This window comes from Dipodomys spectabilis, unplaced genomic scaffold (assembly GCF_019054845.1).
Source record: "Dipodomys spectabilis isolate Male_0828 unplaced genomic scaffold, ASM1905484v1 ptg000082l, whole genome shotgun sequence".
Taxonomy (NCBI): Eukaryota; Metazoa; Chordata; class Mammalia; order Rodentia; family Heteromyidae; genus Dipodomys; species Dipodomys spectabilis.
The window spans coordinates 2092816-2111687 of NW_024870759.1; the positions used below are offsets into that span (position 1 = coordinate 2092816).

The 18872-nt window shown below is 38.3% G+C and overlaps 1 protein-coding gene across 8 annotated transcripts in view; it reads right to left on the bottom strand.

The window, feature by feature from the left end:
* The window catches only part of Cask (calcium/calmodulin dependent serine protein kinase), a 345788-nt gene that overhangs the window by 191147 nt on the left and 135769 nt on the right, over positions 1 to 18872 (bottom strand). For all 8 annotated transcript variants that reach the window (XM_042683597.1, XM_042683593.1, XM_042683598.1 and 5 more), the window contains exon 3: positions 5242 to 5347. In XM_042683597.1, the coding sequence (XP_042539531.1) occupies positions 5242 to 5347 (106 nt within the window). The remainder of the gene's footprint in view (positions 1 to 5241; positions 5348 to 18872) is intronic.

The following is an 18872-nucleotide window of genomic DNA, read 5'->3' on the forward strand; positions in this document are numbered from 1 at the left end:
CCCTTATAATGATCCCTTGAATACTAGAGGAATTATATGTAATTATAATATATATAATACATAATATAATGTATATAACATATATTATATAATATAATGTTATATATAGATATATATTTCCCCTAGTATTATATATGTGTGTGTATATATATATATTGCTAGGAACATGGAACTAATTCTGGAGTAGCTTAGTGTAGAAGAAATACTTCACCTCGCCAGTAGGTGGAGGCACGCACAAATATATTAGCATTGCTCTTTGATGCACTCAAATGTTTCTGGTTTGAAACCAAAAGATCAAAGAGGATGCAAAAAAAAAAAAAAAAATGAGCAAAGAGAACTGTTAAGGTGAATTTATAAAATAATGATACTAGAAAACAGTTTAATATATCTATTTTTTTCTGGCTCTGCTAAGAAATAACTTATTTTAACTGTGAATTTATAATCCACTTACAGATCCCTAGAGCTCCTAAAACAATTCTAAATTTAGAAATCCGCCCTCATGTTCAATCAGAAAAAATGGAATATCACCTGAATGTGACATGTTATCAAGGAATTAGTTTTGATTTAGTTAGGTAAGGTAATGGTTTCAGGTTCTTACCCTGTTAGAAATACAAGCAGGAGTATTTATAGGTAAATTTGCTATGATACTACTTTAGAAATCTCCAGGGGGAAAACAACAGGATGGGATAGTTTGAACAGGAACAGCAAAATGTTTTGATAACTGTTGAAACTCACTAACTGCTGTGCTGGCATTCATTATACTATTCTCTCTTTCCATTTGAAATTTCCAAAATAAGAGGTGGAAAAAACGTTCCAATGGTTTGTAATAAGATTACAATTAGCCCACTGTAAATATCCCACTTTAATAAGGTCTCATCTCTAGGCACAGTCACTGAATTATTTTTATCACAACTGTACCAAACAAAATTGGTTATAAAAATTTCATATAAACCTAAGGAATTAAAACCCAGACTTACTGACATCAATCTTCTCTCTACTACACCATCAGTGGGGCTCCTTTGATACAAAGAGCAAATGTGCAAAATTTAGGCACATGTAAAAACTTTGTTTTCTGTGCTCACTACCTTATAGTAAATGATTAAATATGCTTTTAATCTTATTACAATAAAAATATGAACAAAAATACATTTCTTGAATAGAGAATAAAATTAAACCAGAAAAGTGATTTGAAAAGAATTAAATTATGTTAAAATGGAAGACATGCTAGAAATCCTTGCTAGCCAAAAATGATACTTTATCTCTGGCCCCCTTGGATGAATCCAGTCCCATGTTTGTGTTTCTAGTGAGGAATTACTTAGTCTGTGACACAGCCAGCATCATTCATGAGATAAATCGCATCATTAGAGGACTTCTTTACCTAGAGGTAAAATCTGCAACTTTATGGTTCTACTTATGGCCGGCAATGCTGCAATAAATATAAGCATGTGATCTTATATATCACAATCTTTCAAATAACTGAAGACATTGACTAAGCTCTACACATTGACTAAGCTCTACTATTCTGGGGATTAGCAGAACTAAAAAAAAAACAACCTAATAAAAGCCAGGTGTGGTTGGAAGCTAGGAAGATTGTGGTTCGAAGGCAGCCAAGACAAAATGTTCACAAGACACCATGTCAATCAATAAAAAGCTGGGCTTGGTGACTTGCACCTAACATTTCAGCTACACAGGAAGCATAAATGGGAAGATCATGGTTCAGTCCAGCCTGGGCAAAATGTAAGACCCTAGTCGAAAACAACAAAAGTAATAGGGCTTAGAACCATGGTTCAAGTGGTGGAGTAATTGTCTAGCAAGCATAAAACTTCTAATCTTTTCAAGAGTTCTTCATACCAGAGGTCTTAGCCTGGTACTCAGGAATGTCTGGGTGTGTGCAAAGTCTTTCCAGAGGACACATGAACTAGGATATTTTAAGAAAATCAATGTCTACATCTTCATTTGCCATGACTTGATTTGTCTAAAAATAATACTGTGATCTGCTAGTTTTCCTTTCACATCTCACACAACCTTCTCAAAAGACCAACCACTCCTCTGTCCTGAAAAGCCTGTCTAGCTTCAAAGGCAGCTGGAGAATGTGTAGTTACTGTGGGAGGGAGACACCCAGGGAGTAACGAGGGGGATGGAAAGGTGTTCTCCTTATTTCATCCAGATTACATATTCATGGCAAAACCTGATCTATTTTAGGATTTGAAATCAATAGTAAGATGAGTGTCATTGGGATGTCTATTAACACTTCAATTTTATTTGAAAAATGAAGTCAAATTTTCTTCTGACAGAAAATGAGTCTGATTTGGCTGAGAGATTTAACAATGAGGACTTTCTTTGCCATGTAGGTCACATGGCAGACTTTGCTCATAAGCAAAGGAGATACAGGTGCAGCTCCACTGTTGGGAAGGAAATATGTCTTAAAGAATATTTGGGCTGGGAAGGTGGCTCAGTGGTAGAGCGCTTGCCTTGCAAGCCTGAGGCCCTGGGTTCGATTCCTCAGCACCACATAAGCAAAAAGAAAAAAGCCAGAAGTGGCGCTGGGGCTCAAGTGGTAGAGCGCTAGCCTTGAGCTGAAGAGCTGAGGGACAGCGCCCAGGCCCAGAGTTCAGGCCCCACGACCGGACCCAAAAAAAAATAAAAGGAAGAATATTCAAGACACTAAAAATGGTATTTTCACAATAAAATATTTTATATACCAACTTAAAAATATGTGAAATGGGTATCTACATTTTCTGAAATTCTTTTTTTTTCTTTTTTGCTGGTCCTGGATCTTGAACTCAGGGGCCTGGGCACTGTCCCTGAGCCTCTCTGGGCTAATAGCTAGCATTCTACCACTTGAGCCATAGTGTCACTTCTGGCTTTTTTTCTGAATAGTTTATTAGAGATAAGAGTCTTGCCAACTTTCCTGCCCTGGCTGGCTTCAAACTGTGATCCTCAGATTTCAGCCTCCTGAGTAGCTAGGATTATAGGCATGAACCACCAGTGCCTGGCTCTGAAATTCATTTAGTGGGTTTGCCTGACAAAATTTTTTAGGCCATGACTCTATGGCAGAATTTCCAGGCTCTTTCCCATTTGGTTATCTCCTTCTGTAAATACTCCCGTGTCCTGCTTACACTCCAGGTGAATGAGCAGTAAAACATCCAGTGGCAGTATGGTTTTGTTTACATACTATCTCCTTTTAAGTTAACATAGCCAAACTCTTCTTTCAGCTTTTTAAAGCTGTTACAAACAACTAACTACAACATTTACACCATCTTCACTTAAGTAGTAACAATTACATTCTCACCGATTTTGCACTTAAACATTTCAATGAAAGGCTTTATATTAACTGACTGTAAGTTTGCCTTATTTGTTTCAGTTTCTCATCTGCAAATTTGTATATTTTTATTTTTACTACACAAAGGCAGTGTGTTTAATTAGCCTTCTATAAGAGAGTAATTTGAAAAATGCCTCCTTGGGACTCCTGCCTCCTGGTATTCAGGTTCTTACATATTTGAGGTTGATCTATTGATTCATTTCTAATTAATATGGAGAAGCAGTACAGTACAATTTCTGATATCAGGTTATAACTTGTAAGACTATGATTTCTGTTTTACACTCTCTCTTAAGCATTCTCCCCCTTGCTTTCCCTCCCTTCCCCATTCCTTCTCTCTTTTTTTTTTTTTGGGTCCAGTCGTGGGGCCTGAACTCTTCAGCTCAAGGCTAGCACTCTACCACTTGAGTCACAGCGCCACTTCCGGCTTTTTTCTTTTTGCTTATGTGGTGCTGAGGAATTGAACCCAGGGCCTCAGGCATGCAAGGCAAGCGCTCTACCACTGAGCCACCTTCCCAGCCCCCATTCCCTCTCTCTTGCTTGCTTGGTCTGATGAAGCTACTGGCCACTAATGTCACATGGGCCTCTATAAAGAGGCCTCTATGGGAGGGTTCATATGACAAGGAACCAAAGGATGCTTAAGACCACTAGTTCTTTGGGATCTGAGGCCTATAGTTCAAATAAGCTGAGAGAAACTGAAGACTGCCTAGAATCATGTAAGTGAGCTTGGAATCAGATCTATCCCTAGTGATGCCTTAAGATGACTGTCTCTGGCCAAACCATGGAGATTACCTTGTGAGACATGAACAAAGGACTCTACTAATTTGGGCCCACATTCCTGGTGCACAGAGAGTGAGATAATACATGTGCATCATTTTAAATCAGGGAGTTCTGGGGGTAGTTTGCTATGAAGCAGTGGATAATAACTACACCTCCACCTTGGTACCTTTTGAATATTTTGGCAAGTATACCCTCTGTTTAATTTGCCTATTCAAAATCACAGATTAATTTTATACAGAATAGAGATGAAAGGCAAAACCCTGCAGGATACTGTAAGCATCATGCCCACCTTTGGTCCTCAGCTTCACCCAGACCTGAGCTCCTTCCTGCCCTGGAGTTCCTACCATACAGCTGGCCCCTCCCTCTCTCTGCCCAGACCCACCTGAACTCCCATCTCCCTCACTTCCTAACACCCAGACCCTGCTGCTACCTAGATAGTGGAGGCTGCCATGTGCTCTCTCTCTGGGGCAAATATGGCTCCTCTAATCAACCTTGTAATAATCTTTCTCCTGTGCCTGCCTGCCTCTGTGTGGTCCCCTGGCATGGATGTGACAGATCCTTTCATTGCTCCTTTCAGATACTGCCCCATAAATCTTTATACAATTCTTTGGACCATCATCCAGCTGTTTATGGATTGCTTACTTGTACTATCCTTGGTTCACATTTTCTTCATCTTACTCACAAAATTCTGTGAGGAATATGTCAAGTAGCTTACTGAAATCAAGACACATTGTTAGCTACAGATTTTCCCTCATATTTCAATATGGTGATGACAGAAAAAGTCTGTTGTTAGTTATTTTGTGTTGCCAGAGAGACTTACTTCACTACATGGAGATCTCTACTCACATCTCATTCCTCTTCTCTAAGAGCCCCCTGGCTAGAGTTGCATATTTGGGGGTTTTGTATCCCTCTGGACTCTAGTTCCTTTTGTAGTCCCTTCTCTCAAGTGTGCCAAAAGTATGAGGGTACCTGATATTACTTCCTTTGCCATTGGGAACCTTAAGATGAGCTAGTGCTTCTTCCTGTGAAACAGATGAGTTCACAACTACTGTTGAAGTTTAAGAGAAACATGTTAGTGTTAGCTAAAACCAGCAGTGCTTAAAACTTTACTCCTTAAGAAATTATTATAAATACACACTCACAATTCAAAAACCATGTAAAGCATTCCATCTGAGCTATATGTCTCCAATAACTCTACAATGTGTGGATGTTTCAGCATATGACAGATACTGGCTTCCCGCTTTAGATCTGCAAAACAAACATACAACATACTTCATTAGGTAGGAACAAACAACAATTAGAGTGAATGATGAATGAATGGATGTGATCTATGGCAACATGAAGACTTCTCTAACTAAATAGATGAAATCCCCCATTAACACTGAGTTTAAGCTTTTACTCTTAAAAAATCATTGACAGTATAATTTTTCACATTTTTCATAAGTTAAAATCTGAGTCAGCTTTATTACTAAGAAATACACTTCTTCATACAAATGAATACTTAGTCCGAAAGTAAAATAAATTTACAAATAAGAACTTTGCCCAGCCAGGTGCTGGTGGCTCACGCCTGTAATCCTAGCTACTCAGGATGCTGAGATCTGAGGATCGCGATTCAAAGCCAGCCCAGGCAGGGAAGTCTGTGAGACTTCCAGAAAACTGGAAGTGGTGCTGTGGCTCAAGTGGTAGAGTGCTTGCCTTGAGCTGAAGAGCTGAGGGACAGCACCCAGACCCAGAGTTCAAGCCCCACATCTGACCCCCTCTCCCCCCCAAAAAAGGAACTTTGCCCAAACTCTTACAATCTCATTGTAGCCTCCATATGTCTAACTCTTCCTTGACCTGTTAATAAGTAACTTGATTTACTGTTTTGAATTTTACTTTCTTTTCTTAGTTTTCCTCAAATCATATAAGAATGTATATTCTTCAGCCTAAGATCTAGTATTCACAGACACATCAGAGAAGTTACAAGGAATGGGGAGCAAACACCAGTGTGGTTTAAATATAAAAGGCACTATTACTAGAGTCAAGGTCAGAATTTATTATTTGTTTGTGGTGCTGGGGATGGAACCCAGGGCCTTGTGTTTGCTAAGTAAGCACATTGCTGCGGAGGTACGACTCTAGCCCAGATTTTTTAACATTATCTATGAAATGTGTTGGATAATTCAGTATTTGACCTACTTTACAGTGTTATTTTGAAGAATGAATTCAGATAATAGAGATTAGATTGCTGTGTGAAAATATATAATTCTATTTAGAAATTGAAATAGTTATCATCATCATTGCCACTAAGACAGTGAGGGTTAGGGCATCACTTGTGCTTATGTGCCATAAGATAATCAAAAGATGAGCTTTGGGGCTGGGAAAGTGGCTTAGTGGTAGAGTGCTTGCCTCGCATGCGTGAGGCCCTGTGTTTGATTCTTCAGTACCACATACACAGAAAAAGCTGGAAGTGGTTCTGTAGCTCAAGTGATAGAGAGCTATTCTTGAGCTGAAGAGCTGAGGGACAGCGAGCAGGTCCAGAGTTCAAGCCCCATGACCAATAAAAACAAAAACAAACAAACAAAAGATGAGCTTTCAGTGTTAACAGTTCTGGGAGCTTTACCTGTTTGCTTTACAATCCAAGGTGGTAGTCTTATATTTGAAAGTAGAAGGAAGATAAATAGACATGAACTAAGGCTAAGAACAGATAGCACAAAACAAAATAGGTAACATCATCTCCTTTGTGACTCATTAATTCAATTTAGTCTCATCAACAAGAGCAATGTTTGCAGATAGAACCTGAGAAGACTTGCTTACTTATGGGTACAATGAGGGAAAAAAGAGCAAACTCACTGTGCACCGGTGGCTAATGCCTATAATTCTAGCTACTCAGCAGGCTGAGATTTGAAGATTGTGGTTGAAGACAGTTTGGGAGGGGAAGTTCATGAGAGTCTATCTCCAATTAATTATCAAGAAAGCTGAAAGTAGAGCTGTGGTTCAAATGGTAGAGGGTCAGTCTTGAGCACAAAAGCTCAGGGGGAACACCCAACCACTGAGTTCAAGCCCAGGACCAGCATACACACACAAAGGAAAAAGCTGTATGAAAGCACAGAAAAGGAGGATTGATAATACAGTATCAAGAAAGTCAAGAGAATGGAGGAACTAAAGGCACATGTGCATGTAGTTGGTGAAAGGTTGAAAGTGAGAAAAGGCTACAAGATTCATGTAAAAATGTCACGTACATTTTGAGTTAGATGAAAGTTCTGTGGAGAGGTAAGGGTGGAAGTCAACATGCAGGAGATAATTATCTAAATAATAGAAAATTGTAATTTATCTTACTGTATTAACTACTCAATATAGTCATTTAATAATCTCAACCAGTATCTGGTAGGTACTTTCCTGATGAGGAAACTGAGGCTTGAAAACACCTCAGAGATCACACAGCTGTCAAAGGGTAGGCTTTGGATTCTGAACTGCCTGACTCCAACTCCTCAGTCTTTCCACTCAACTAAAGTATATGGGTTGGACAGGATAGATGAAGAATCCCGTAGTAGAAAAGGAATAGTAGGGTCAAATAAGGTTTAGCTTATCTGTCTGTTATCACTGTGGTTATAAAGAAAGCCATACAAAGACTTCAAGTGGCAGCGATTAGAAGCCTACAGGAACCAGAGTCAGAAAACTGTGCTGATCTTGCCTTTGTCCCTATCACTTACAAGCCCATTGATAATCTCTACACTAAAATGAAATGGGGATGGCAACAGGTGATGTGGTACCTGCAGAGTCTACTAATTAGCTTCAAAGATTCAAATGAGAAGCCAGATGTGAGAGGACCGTGTAGAGCACAGCACGTGGGGCAGGGAACATGGGGTAGGGAACTAAGGAGAGCCAATGTGAGCTGAAGGCTCAGTGTTCACTGCAGAGGAAGAGATCAGAGTCACAGAAAAAAAATGCTTCTATGTCCAAAAGCAGTTGGGAAGGCTCTGTAGGAAAGGAGGGGATGAAGCAACTATGGGCTTTGTGCAGAGAAGTCAGACCATGAGGAAGGCTTTTCATGAGGGTGCTGGAGGGCCAAGCTGATCCAGGCAACATCAATCAGATACCTGCACAGTTCTGTCTCTCCTTTCAGAATGTTCTGCCTCCTGTCTCTATAAAAAGCTTAGGAGTTTTATTATTCCTTTTTTATGTGTATCTCTAGCTTATCATTTTATTCGAAGTCACCCTTTCATAGCTTCTGTTTTCACCTTAGTTACTCCCTTTCCATTCATCTGCCTTGATCAAAAGTATTTTAACTCAAAGTTCTGACACTGGAGTCGTAGAGTAAACAGATTTAGTGTGTGTCACAATGAAACTGGTTTCTTTTCCTCTTTTTAGTTCATTTTCTGTTTTGTCCCTTTCATGGAACCACTGTGTACTTCAGTCTCCACAATCACCATTGGCTAAGTGACATGTATGTTACACTGAACGCTTGTAAGTACAAATGCATATTCTTAAGACCCCTCCAATTGAGGCATGCATTTCTGCTTGGTAAACAGCTGAACAAGCTCTTGGGTCTAGTCATCATATACCCACACTTCAAACAAAGGCAGAATTTCTGGGGGCCTTGTGTTGAAAGCCTAAAGTGATTTGAATGTCACTGGATTTGACATTTCAGGGACTAAAATCAGAACACCAACTGAATAGCACACAACTGACAACATAAAAATATATTTGAAGTGACAGGGACAGGGTTGCAAAAGACATATGACCGTTCTCCATAACTAATATATAAAGTAAATAGACAAAATAGAAAAAAGCCCACATTAAAAATTCCAAATACATTATATGTGCACTCTAATGGTAAATTCAAAGATTATTAAAGCCAAATGATTGTTTTAAAATGCGAACATGAATCAAAGACACACACACACACACACACACACACACACACACACACACACACACACACAGAGTAAATTCTTGGTATCCTTATTATAGTGTTCCAAGGAGACATCATCAAGGAAAAACAAATGATCAAGATGCCAGAGTTCAGCACTATCCTGCCAATGCTTAATTCATTTTTCCCATAATACTGCCCAGCTTCCACTAAAGATATGCCACTTTCCAGCAAATCTACAATTTCACTTTATCACTTAAATTAAGTAATTCACTTTTGCTTTGCTTTTTGGACATCATTTACTTTTTGGAGAAACCAATATTCAGTAAAGCTAAAGGCAAGGAAATACTCAGCAGATCACGAACTGCTAACAATAACCATCAAATGAACTGTGTAATGCATGCATGGGAATTCAAAGTTTTTTGTTTTTAAAATTCCCTCTGATTAAAAAAATCATATTAGCATATTTACAAGGGGGTTTCATTTTGGTAATTCCACAAATGCATACAATGTACTTTGAACAGGTCCATTACTTCTATTGTATTTCCTAAGCCCCCTTGTCCACCCCCTCCCCCACTTTCTAACAGTATTTGATAGGTTTCATTATGCTATCTTTATGGTACAGCAGGGTCAAAAGGTAGGTCTATTTCTAAGTCTTAATAAACCTCCACACTGATTTCAAGACCACCAATACTCTACGAGGGTTCCTTCTGTCTGTTTTCTTGAGGACTGCCATTCTGACCAGGGAAAGATGGGATTGCACTTGTAGTTTTGATTTACGTTTCATTTATGGCTTAAGGGTGTTGAGCATTTCTTTTTTTTTTTTTCCATGGTTTCTCTCATTTTTTTTTTTTAAATTTTATTTTATTTTATTTGAGAACATACTGTACAGAGGGGTTACAATTACATGGGCAGGATAATGCATACATTTCTTACCAAGCATTGCAGCCTCCTCCTTTGTTTACCCTTCACCTCCCTTCCCAGCCTCCCCCCTCCCTCCCACCCAATCATACCCCCCCACCCCCCCCCCACCGACATTGTAAAGCTGGTTTTGACAGGACATTTTGTACTTCTCATTGTTGCAACAGGTCCACCTGAATCCTTAAACGACTTGTTTGTCCCCATCTCCTCCACATGTTATACTGACATCAAATATAGTGAAAGCGGGGGTTACACTGTGGGGGAGGGACAAACAAAGCAACAAAGAAATAATCTTATAAATGCGTTAGAAACACATGCATGAAAGAAACAAAAACATTAAAATACATATTTGAGGTTTCGTTTTCCTAACATCACATTATCTGACCTTTTCCGCTTGACTCATACCTATACTAGATATTGCAAATAAGGGAAACCATGGGACCTATGTTTCTTTGGGCCTGGCTTACTTCACTTAATATAATTTTTTCCAAGCCTTTCCATTTCTTAACAAATGGGGAAATGTCATTCTTTCTGATGGAGGCATAGAATTCCATTGTGTATATATACCACATCTTCTTGATCCATTCATCTACTGAGGGGCATCTGGGTTAGTTCCATGTCTTAGCTATGGTAAATAATGCTGCAATAAACATAGTTGTGCTGGTAGCTTTAGTGTGGCCTTGTTTGTGATCATTTGGGTAAATGCCCAAAAGTGGGATTGCTGGGTCATTGGGGAGCTCTATGTGGAGTCTTTTGAGGAACCTCCATACTGCTTTCCAAAGTGGTTGAACAAGTTTACATTCCCACCAACAATGAAGTAAGGTTCCTTTCTGTCCACATCCCCTCCAGCATCTGTTGTTGTTAGAGTTCTTGATTTTTGCTGTTCTAACTGGAGTGAGGTGATATCTCAATGTTGTTTTGATTTGCATTTCTTTTATGGCTAGGGATGTTGAACATTTCTTCATGTGTCTATTGGCCATCCTTCTTTCTTCTTCAGAGAAGCTTCTCTTTAAGTCTTTCGCCCACTTACTTATTGGGCAGTTGTTTCTTTGAGGATTTGTTGTTGGGTGGTTTAATTTTTTGAGTTCCAAGTATATTTTAGATATGAGACCCTTGTCCGTTGTATGGCTAGTAAAGATCTTCTCCCAGTCCGTGGGCTTTCTATTGATCTTGCTAGCTATGTCATTTGCCCTGCATTTCTTTATCTTCTAGCCACTTATATTTTTCTTCTGAGAACTATCTAATTCACTTATTGAATTATTTTTTATTCATTTTTTGAGCACTTTGTATATCCTGAATAATAATACTTTATCTGATTTATCACTGGAAAATATTTTCTCCCAAATTGTGGGTTGTCTCTTCATTCTGGTAATTTTTTCTTTTGTGTGAAAAAAACTTTAATTTGATGCAATCTAATTTGTCAATTTTTGCTCTTATTTCCTGAGCAACTGGAGTCCTAAGTCAAAAAATAAATGCCTATACCTATACCTTCAAGTGTTTTCTTAGTAATTTTCACGTTTGAGACCTTACATTAAGATTTTCGTTGAAAATGAACTTTACAACTTTGGTGGGAAGGTGGGGAGGATTGGGTGGGGGGGGGGCGGGGGAGGCTGGGAAGGGATGGGAAGGGTAAACAAAGGAGGAGGCTACAATGCTTGATAAGAAATGTACTCACTATCTTGCCCATGTAATTGTAACCCCTCTGTACAGTATTTTCACAATAAAAAAAAGATTTTTTTTTTGTATAGGGTGAGGGAAAGGGATATATTGTTTCTTTTATGTATAGATAACCAATTTTCCCAGTATCATTTGTTAAAGATGCTATCTTTTCTCTAATGTATGTTTTGGGCTCCTTTGTCAAAAATCAGATGGCTGTAGCTGTGGGGGTTCTATTCTGTTCCATTGTGTCTTTTTTTGTGCCTGTTTCATGCTGCTTTTGTTACTATGCCTGTAGTCTGGTGTTGTGATACCTCTTGCATTGCTGTTTTTGCTCAGGATTATGTTAGCTCTTCAGGGTCTTTTTGTTTCTCTATGAATTTTAGGACTGATTTTTATTTCTGTGAAAACTGATATTGGGCTTTCGATGGGAATTGCATTGAATCTATAGATTGCTTTTGGTAGTAGAGCCATTTTCTCAATACTAATTCTGCTGATTCATGTGCATAGGAGGTCTTTCTCTCTGCTGGTGTCTTCTTCAATTTCTTTCTCCAAGGTTTTGTACCATTCATTGTAGAAATCTTTCAACTTCTTTCGTTAAGTTTTTCCTGCTTTTTTTTGAGGCTGCTGTAAATGGAATTGTTTTTCAGATTTCTTTTCTCAGACTGTTCACTGATGTTGTATAGAAAAGTTACTTGATTCTTTTTTTTTTATTGTGAACATACTGTACAGAGGGGTTACAATTACATGGGCAAGATAATGAGTACATTTCTTATCAAGCATTGCAGCCTCCTCCTTTGTTTACTCTTCACATCCCTTCCCAGCCTCCCCCGCCCCCCACCCAATACCCCCCACCCCCTGCCACCAAAGTTGTAAAGTTCGTTTTCAACATGACAACTTGTACTTCTCATTGTTGAGACGGGTCCACCAGTATCCTTAAATGACTTGTTTTTCCCCTTCTCCTCTACAAATTATACCGACATCAAATATAGTGAAAGCAGGGGTTATACTGTGGGGGAGGGACATACAAAGCAACAAAGAGATAATCTTATAAATGCCTTAGAAACAAATGCATGAAAGAAAAAAAAACATTTAAATATCTATCTAAGGGTTCATTTTCCTAACATCACATTATCTGACCTTTTCTGCTTGACTCATACATATACTAGATATTGTAAATAAGGGAAACCATGGGACCTATGTTTCTTTGGGCTTGGCTTACTTCACTTAATATAATTTTTTCCAAGCCTTTCCATTTTCTAACAAATGGGGCAATGTCATTCTTTCTGATGGAGGCATAGAATTCCATTGTGTATATATACCACATTTACTTGATTCTTGTAATGTCAATTTTATATCCTGCTACACTGCAGATTTAGGAGTTGTTTTGGTGATGGCTTTAGCATTTTAAAGTACAGGATCATATCTACAAATAGGAATAAATTGACTTCTTCCTTCTCTATCTGTATCCCTTTTATTTTTTTCTTTTTCAGTCATGGGGCTTGAACTCAGGGCCTGGTGCTGTCATTGAGCTTTGTGTTCATGGCTAGTGCTCAAGCCACAGTCCATTTCCCCTTTTCTTTCTTTTGTTTGCATTATTGGTCTGGCTAGAGATTCCAGCACTGTATTAAGTAACAATGCCAAAAGTGGATGCTCACTTATTCTGTTCCTTATTCACGGGGAAATGATTTTAAAATTTCTCTATTTAGTACAATGTTAGCAATAAGTTTGTCATCAGAGCCTTTATTATATTCAGGTATATTCCTTCTATTCCTAGTTTCTTCAGAGACTTTATCAGGAAAGGATGCTGAATCTGTCAAAGGCTTTTTCACAACTATTAAGATGAACATTGAGATAATCAAGCTATCAAGTTAAAATGGTGCAGCTCTAGATGAATTAGTTTTATTTCCCTTCCAGACTGTGAGTTATTCTGCATTTTTTTTTTGGTGGTGCTAAGGATCAAACTTAGGGCTTCATGAATGCCAGGCCACTACTGAGCTACATCTTTCACCTGTGTAATTCTTACATAGGTATTTGCAAATTCAGTCACTTAAAAAAGTCTAAACAGAATCATATTTTTATCCAAAGCACTTCTACAGAAGGAAATTCTACAGTATCTTTCAATAACCACAATCTATCAATAAATACTGAAATCTGTACTAATTTCACTATTATTAATCTAAATTTCCCATTCACTATGTAGTTTTAAATTATTTTATCTTAATGTACCCAAAAAGCAAAGAATGGCTAACATCCATTACGCAGTTCTTTGTATGCCTCCAAAACTACTGAATGACAGTTTCAATTTTTGTCACTAGACCTCACAATGCAACATTTGAGTTTACTATGCAATATTTGCCCTTTATAAGGGCTCATTTAATGAATGCAATTACTCTGTGACACCTGTGCTGTTTATCCATTTTACAGAGGAAGGGATTGAGGCCTTGGGCTCATTGTTATAAATAAGTTGCTGAGAATCACACAACTAGTAACTGGAGGGAGCAGAACTAGTAACAAAAGTCTAACGCTCTTTGAATCACAGCACAATGGCTCCTGGGCTGTGTAGTTTATTCATGTCCGGAGGTCCAAGTGCGCAGCAGTGCAAAGGTGATAAAACTGACTTGGCTGACATCATATTTTAGGGTAATGTCACTAGTGATGGCTAAAACGACATACTAATCTTTCATTTTTAAGGGTACTGAGGATTGAGCCTCATCCATTGTAGGCAAGCAAACTACTACTTGAGTGATGCCCCTAGTCCTTCTGTTTTGTATTTTGAGTTTGAATCACCCTGAATTTTGCCCAGAATGGGCTTGAACTTATGATCTGACCATGTCAGTCTCTAGAATAGCTAAGAGTACACTTAGCCATCAAGCCCAGCTTTACAGCCTTATTTTTTATTACTCACATATTTATTATTTATTTCCACACTACATACAGTCATTTTCCTGACAAAATGTTGCAGTATTCTCATTGACTTCTTAACAATTTCTAGGCTGTATTAGGAACTCAATAGTTAAAACTCACTAAGGCTCCAAATACAAAGAATAGTTTAATGTAGTCCTAGAAATAATTGGGTCCAGTATTAATTTGTTCATTTGAATAAATATTAATAACAAAATGAGTAAATGAAAAACATTATTGACTCAGTATTTTTCCTTGCTGTACTGAAATGACCATATGTTTTAAGAAAAAGATCCAAGCAGAATTCTGAAAAAAAAATCACAGTAGCAAAATCATATTTTTTTCTGAGTTCCACCTTTATCTAATAACCAATTTGGAGACTAAAAATCCTCAATGCTTTTGGCAATAATACAGGTCAGGTTGGCTTTAATTAGGGTATTTGCCTATAAATCAGGTAGGTTGACCTTCTCAACTAGTGATGACCAGAAGCCTGGACAGGCGTATACAAGCCTTTAGGTTATGTGCAAACTCATTATTTCTTTGATCTTTTACACATTTTACTACCCTATATATCTTGAACTGGGTGTGTGAGCCACCACGCCCAGCCCTTGCAGGCTTTCATCTATGACTTTTTTGGAAAAGCATATAATATAGCTAATAAAGAACTGAAACCATGAAAGGATTACTTGGGAAAGAATAGATATATTAGAAGTTTCTGACAATAAGTACCCTGGCTTAATATAATATGAAGCAGAATCTGTATATGGCCTATAAAGTACTGACATTTTTATTCTTCTAGATGCTCCTTGGAGTCATCTTCATACTAGCTACCACTTCTCCACTTGCCAGTGAAGTTGCCAAAACCTGTCCATTCTATTTCTTCAACACCTGTCAAAACTCTCTTCCTTGTACTCTATTACGCAACTTTCAGCCTTTACTACATCCTGTTTAAATTACAGTAAATATCTAATGGTATCCTTTGATGTCTGTTTCTTCTTATTCTATTTATTAAAATGTTACCATAATTCAACTTTAAAGCAGAAATTATATTACTCCAAAACCCTTTACTGTGTTTCAGTCCACATAGTGAATATCATAATCCCTCAGTGGCTTGGAAGCCTTCCAAAAATCATTGCAAGTCCAACAACTTAAGTGGGGCCCACAGACTTCTTTCACAGCAGAACTGGAACTAGAATCTAGTTTAGGGACCTCCCTTTTTAATTCCTACATATCTACATTGTTTTCCAGCTGCTTCTTCCTTCAGCCCCTCCAAGCCTACTCTAAGCTGCTCTAAAAAAGTTGCCCAATTTGACACTCCATGAGCTTCCATCTTTGCCTGAGAAGCCCTATTTATTCATCAAAATTTGGCTCCCACTTGGGTTCAAATTTCTCCTTGACAGACTCCCCAGGTGAGGTAGACATACCCTCTTGCAACCTAGCAATAGCTACCACCCATACCTGCCTTGCAATTTCAGCATTCACCAAATTTCTGCTGCTAGTGAGTTACCAAGAATACAGGACTAATTCAACATCATCTTTGTTACACTGATGTCTACCTCTCAGAGAAGGTTTGAAACAGACCTGGGAGTAAGGCAGCCATTATCATACACTCACTTTTCTATAGTCACCTTTTACTCAGAAGGAAAATGAAGTTCTGTGTAGGAAGGTGACATGTCCAAAGTCACGTGGCTAATTTACAGTCCAATTACAAGATAATCCCAGTTTTTAAATTTCTAATGGAGCAATCCTTCTTCCTCCCCATAATCTGTGGAAAAGGATGCTGAAAGTATCCAAACTTTGAGGCAATATATTCTCACTGGTAAAGGCACACTGATTACATTTCTCAGAATGACCCAGAAATGCCATCTAAATAGAGTAAGGGAGTATGAGATGCTATTCTATATATATTGCTATTGTGACTTCAAATGGAAAACTTCAAGCTACTGAATCTTTAAGGTACTGAAAGCTTTAAACAAAAATTATGTATGGCTACTATTTGTATGCCACTGTATAGTTTAGATACTATGAGATTAAAAGTTTCATAAAAATCAAAACAATTTTTGAATTCACTGGTTACCTATTTAGGAGTAATTTGAGGGAGTTAGATGATTACATTTCCAAAAGAACACGGTATATGAAAAGGGCACATCTGATTTTCTTCCACTAGAGGGAACTAAAGATCATGTTATACCATGTCTGGCAAGTAAAATATCACTAAGATCGGTGGCTAGGGACACATATGATTGGCCTAAATAATGTAACACACTGACGAGAAGATTATTTGCTTTTAACATGAGTAACAACGAATATCATCTAACATTTACTGAGTGTACACTATGAGTCAGGCTCTATTTGGCCAATTTAACCCTCAGGACAGCCTGAAGAAGCAGACAATTCTCATGTTACATATGAAAAAGATGAGGTACAACAGTAAAGTAATCCACTCACAGAACAAACAAGCTTTAGAGCAAGCATTTCCACCCAAGCAGTCTGGCCTCAACATTTACATTTTGAATGCTTTGATATAATGCTTCTTAGGTCTGCAACTGTTCAACTCTCAAGATGAACCTTATAGGTTAACGATTGCTTTGCTATTTCTAAAAATAATCATAAATTCAACTAAAAAATCAGAGTAAATTTCACTAACAGTAATAATACTTAAAATATGTATCTTCAAGCCACTCAATTGGTCTTAATCTATATTTTTATTGTAAAGATTCTGTACAAAGGGGTTATAGTTACAAGAGTAAGGTAATGAGTACATTTCCTATCAAGCATTGTTACCCCCTCCTTTGTTCTTCCCCTACCATCTCTTTCCTCCCCACCTCCCCAACTTCTCCCTCCCCCGCCCCCAAAGCTGTAAAGTTCATTTTCAACAGTGTCTTGTACATCTCATTGTTACAATGGGTCAACCTGTATCCTTATTTCAGCATTTTTTGATTATATTTTTGTCTTGTTTTTTCTGCTTATGTGGTGCTGAGGAATCGAACCCAGGGCCTCAGGCATGCAAGGCAAGCGCTCTACCACTGAGCCACCTTCCCAGCCCCAGTGATTATATTTTTGAAAAAAAAATCTTCCTATTAAGACTCAGAATCATTAAAACAAAATTATTAAGCAGGGCTCTGACTATTCAAAGAGCTTAGGGAAGCACCTCCCAAGGAGAGACAAAGTTCTCTAATGATACAGGAGGGAGCTCAATCCAGAAACCCCAAATTAGACACCAAACTCTGTGGATGGTTCAAATTCCTTATCTAAAATAGAGTAGTATGTACATATAACATATACCTTATATCATCCCTAGATTACTTGTAATGCCCAATACAATGTACACTAAGTGTAAATAGTTGTTACACTGTATTGTTTATGGGATAATGACAAGCAAAATGGTCTGTACATGGTTAGTGCAGGCAGTTGTTTTCTATAATATTTTCAACCCACACCCTGTTGGGTAAATTTTCAGATGTGAAACACACAGCTATAGAGGGCTGGCTATTTAGCAGGCTAAAATTTAAAAAAAAAAACACATGATCATTAAAAAGCTCTGGAAAGCCAGGCACTAGTGGCTCGCACCTATAATCCTAGCTACTCATGAGGCAGAAATGAGAGGATCGCTGTTCAAAGCCAGCCCAGGCAAGAAAGTCTGTGACACTCTTATGTCCAGTTATTCCCCGGAAAGCTGGAAGTGGCACTGTGGTCCAAGTGGTAGAGTGCTAGCCTTGATCAAAAAGGCTCAGGGACAGCACAAAGGCCCTGAGTTCAAACCCCACCACAGAAAAAATGAAACAAAACAAAAACAAGCGGTGGAGACTGATCGACAGGCTTACCACAAATTAGAAATATTTATTCAATAAAATTTGTAGAAACATGATTAAATATTACAACAGGAAGCTGTGGCAATGGAGAAAGAGACTTTACAGGGAGCTCACCACAGTTCTGTCTTGCAGAGGAACTGTTCTAAGGGCCTTAGTAGCTGAATGATGGACAGATCAGCTCCTTGATAAAGAAGAGCTAGCTATTCAGGTGGATTTGGCAGCAGTTGAACACTGGCAGATTTTATTTTCTAGGTCTGTGCTATGGAAGGCCTCAATTGAGCAGGTGACAGGAGCCAATAGCAATAGTAATAGCCATTCCCTACCCTCAACTCCAAGTAATTACAGAGCATTCAAGTAAGGAAGCGGGTACAGTCTCCCTTTTCTACATAGCTCTGAGTCACAAGAGAGCCTACAGAGATGAACTTGGCAGCTGAGTGGCAGCCCCCATCTCCCTTAACTTCCTCAGGCAGAAGAACTATTCCAAGTATGTTCAGATGCTCTGAACACTGGTAGATACTCAGAACTGATACAGGAGCCAGAAGGGGGCATCAGTTCATACTATATATTCCCCACAACACACAGCCCGTACTTTTAATGAATGCAACCCTCACTGTGCTCCTGTATAATGACA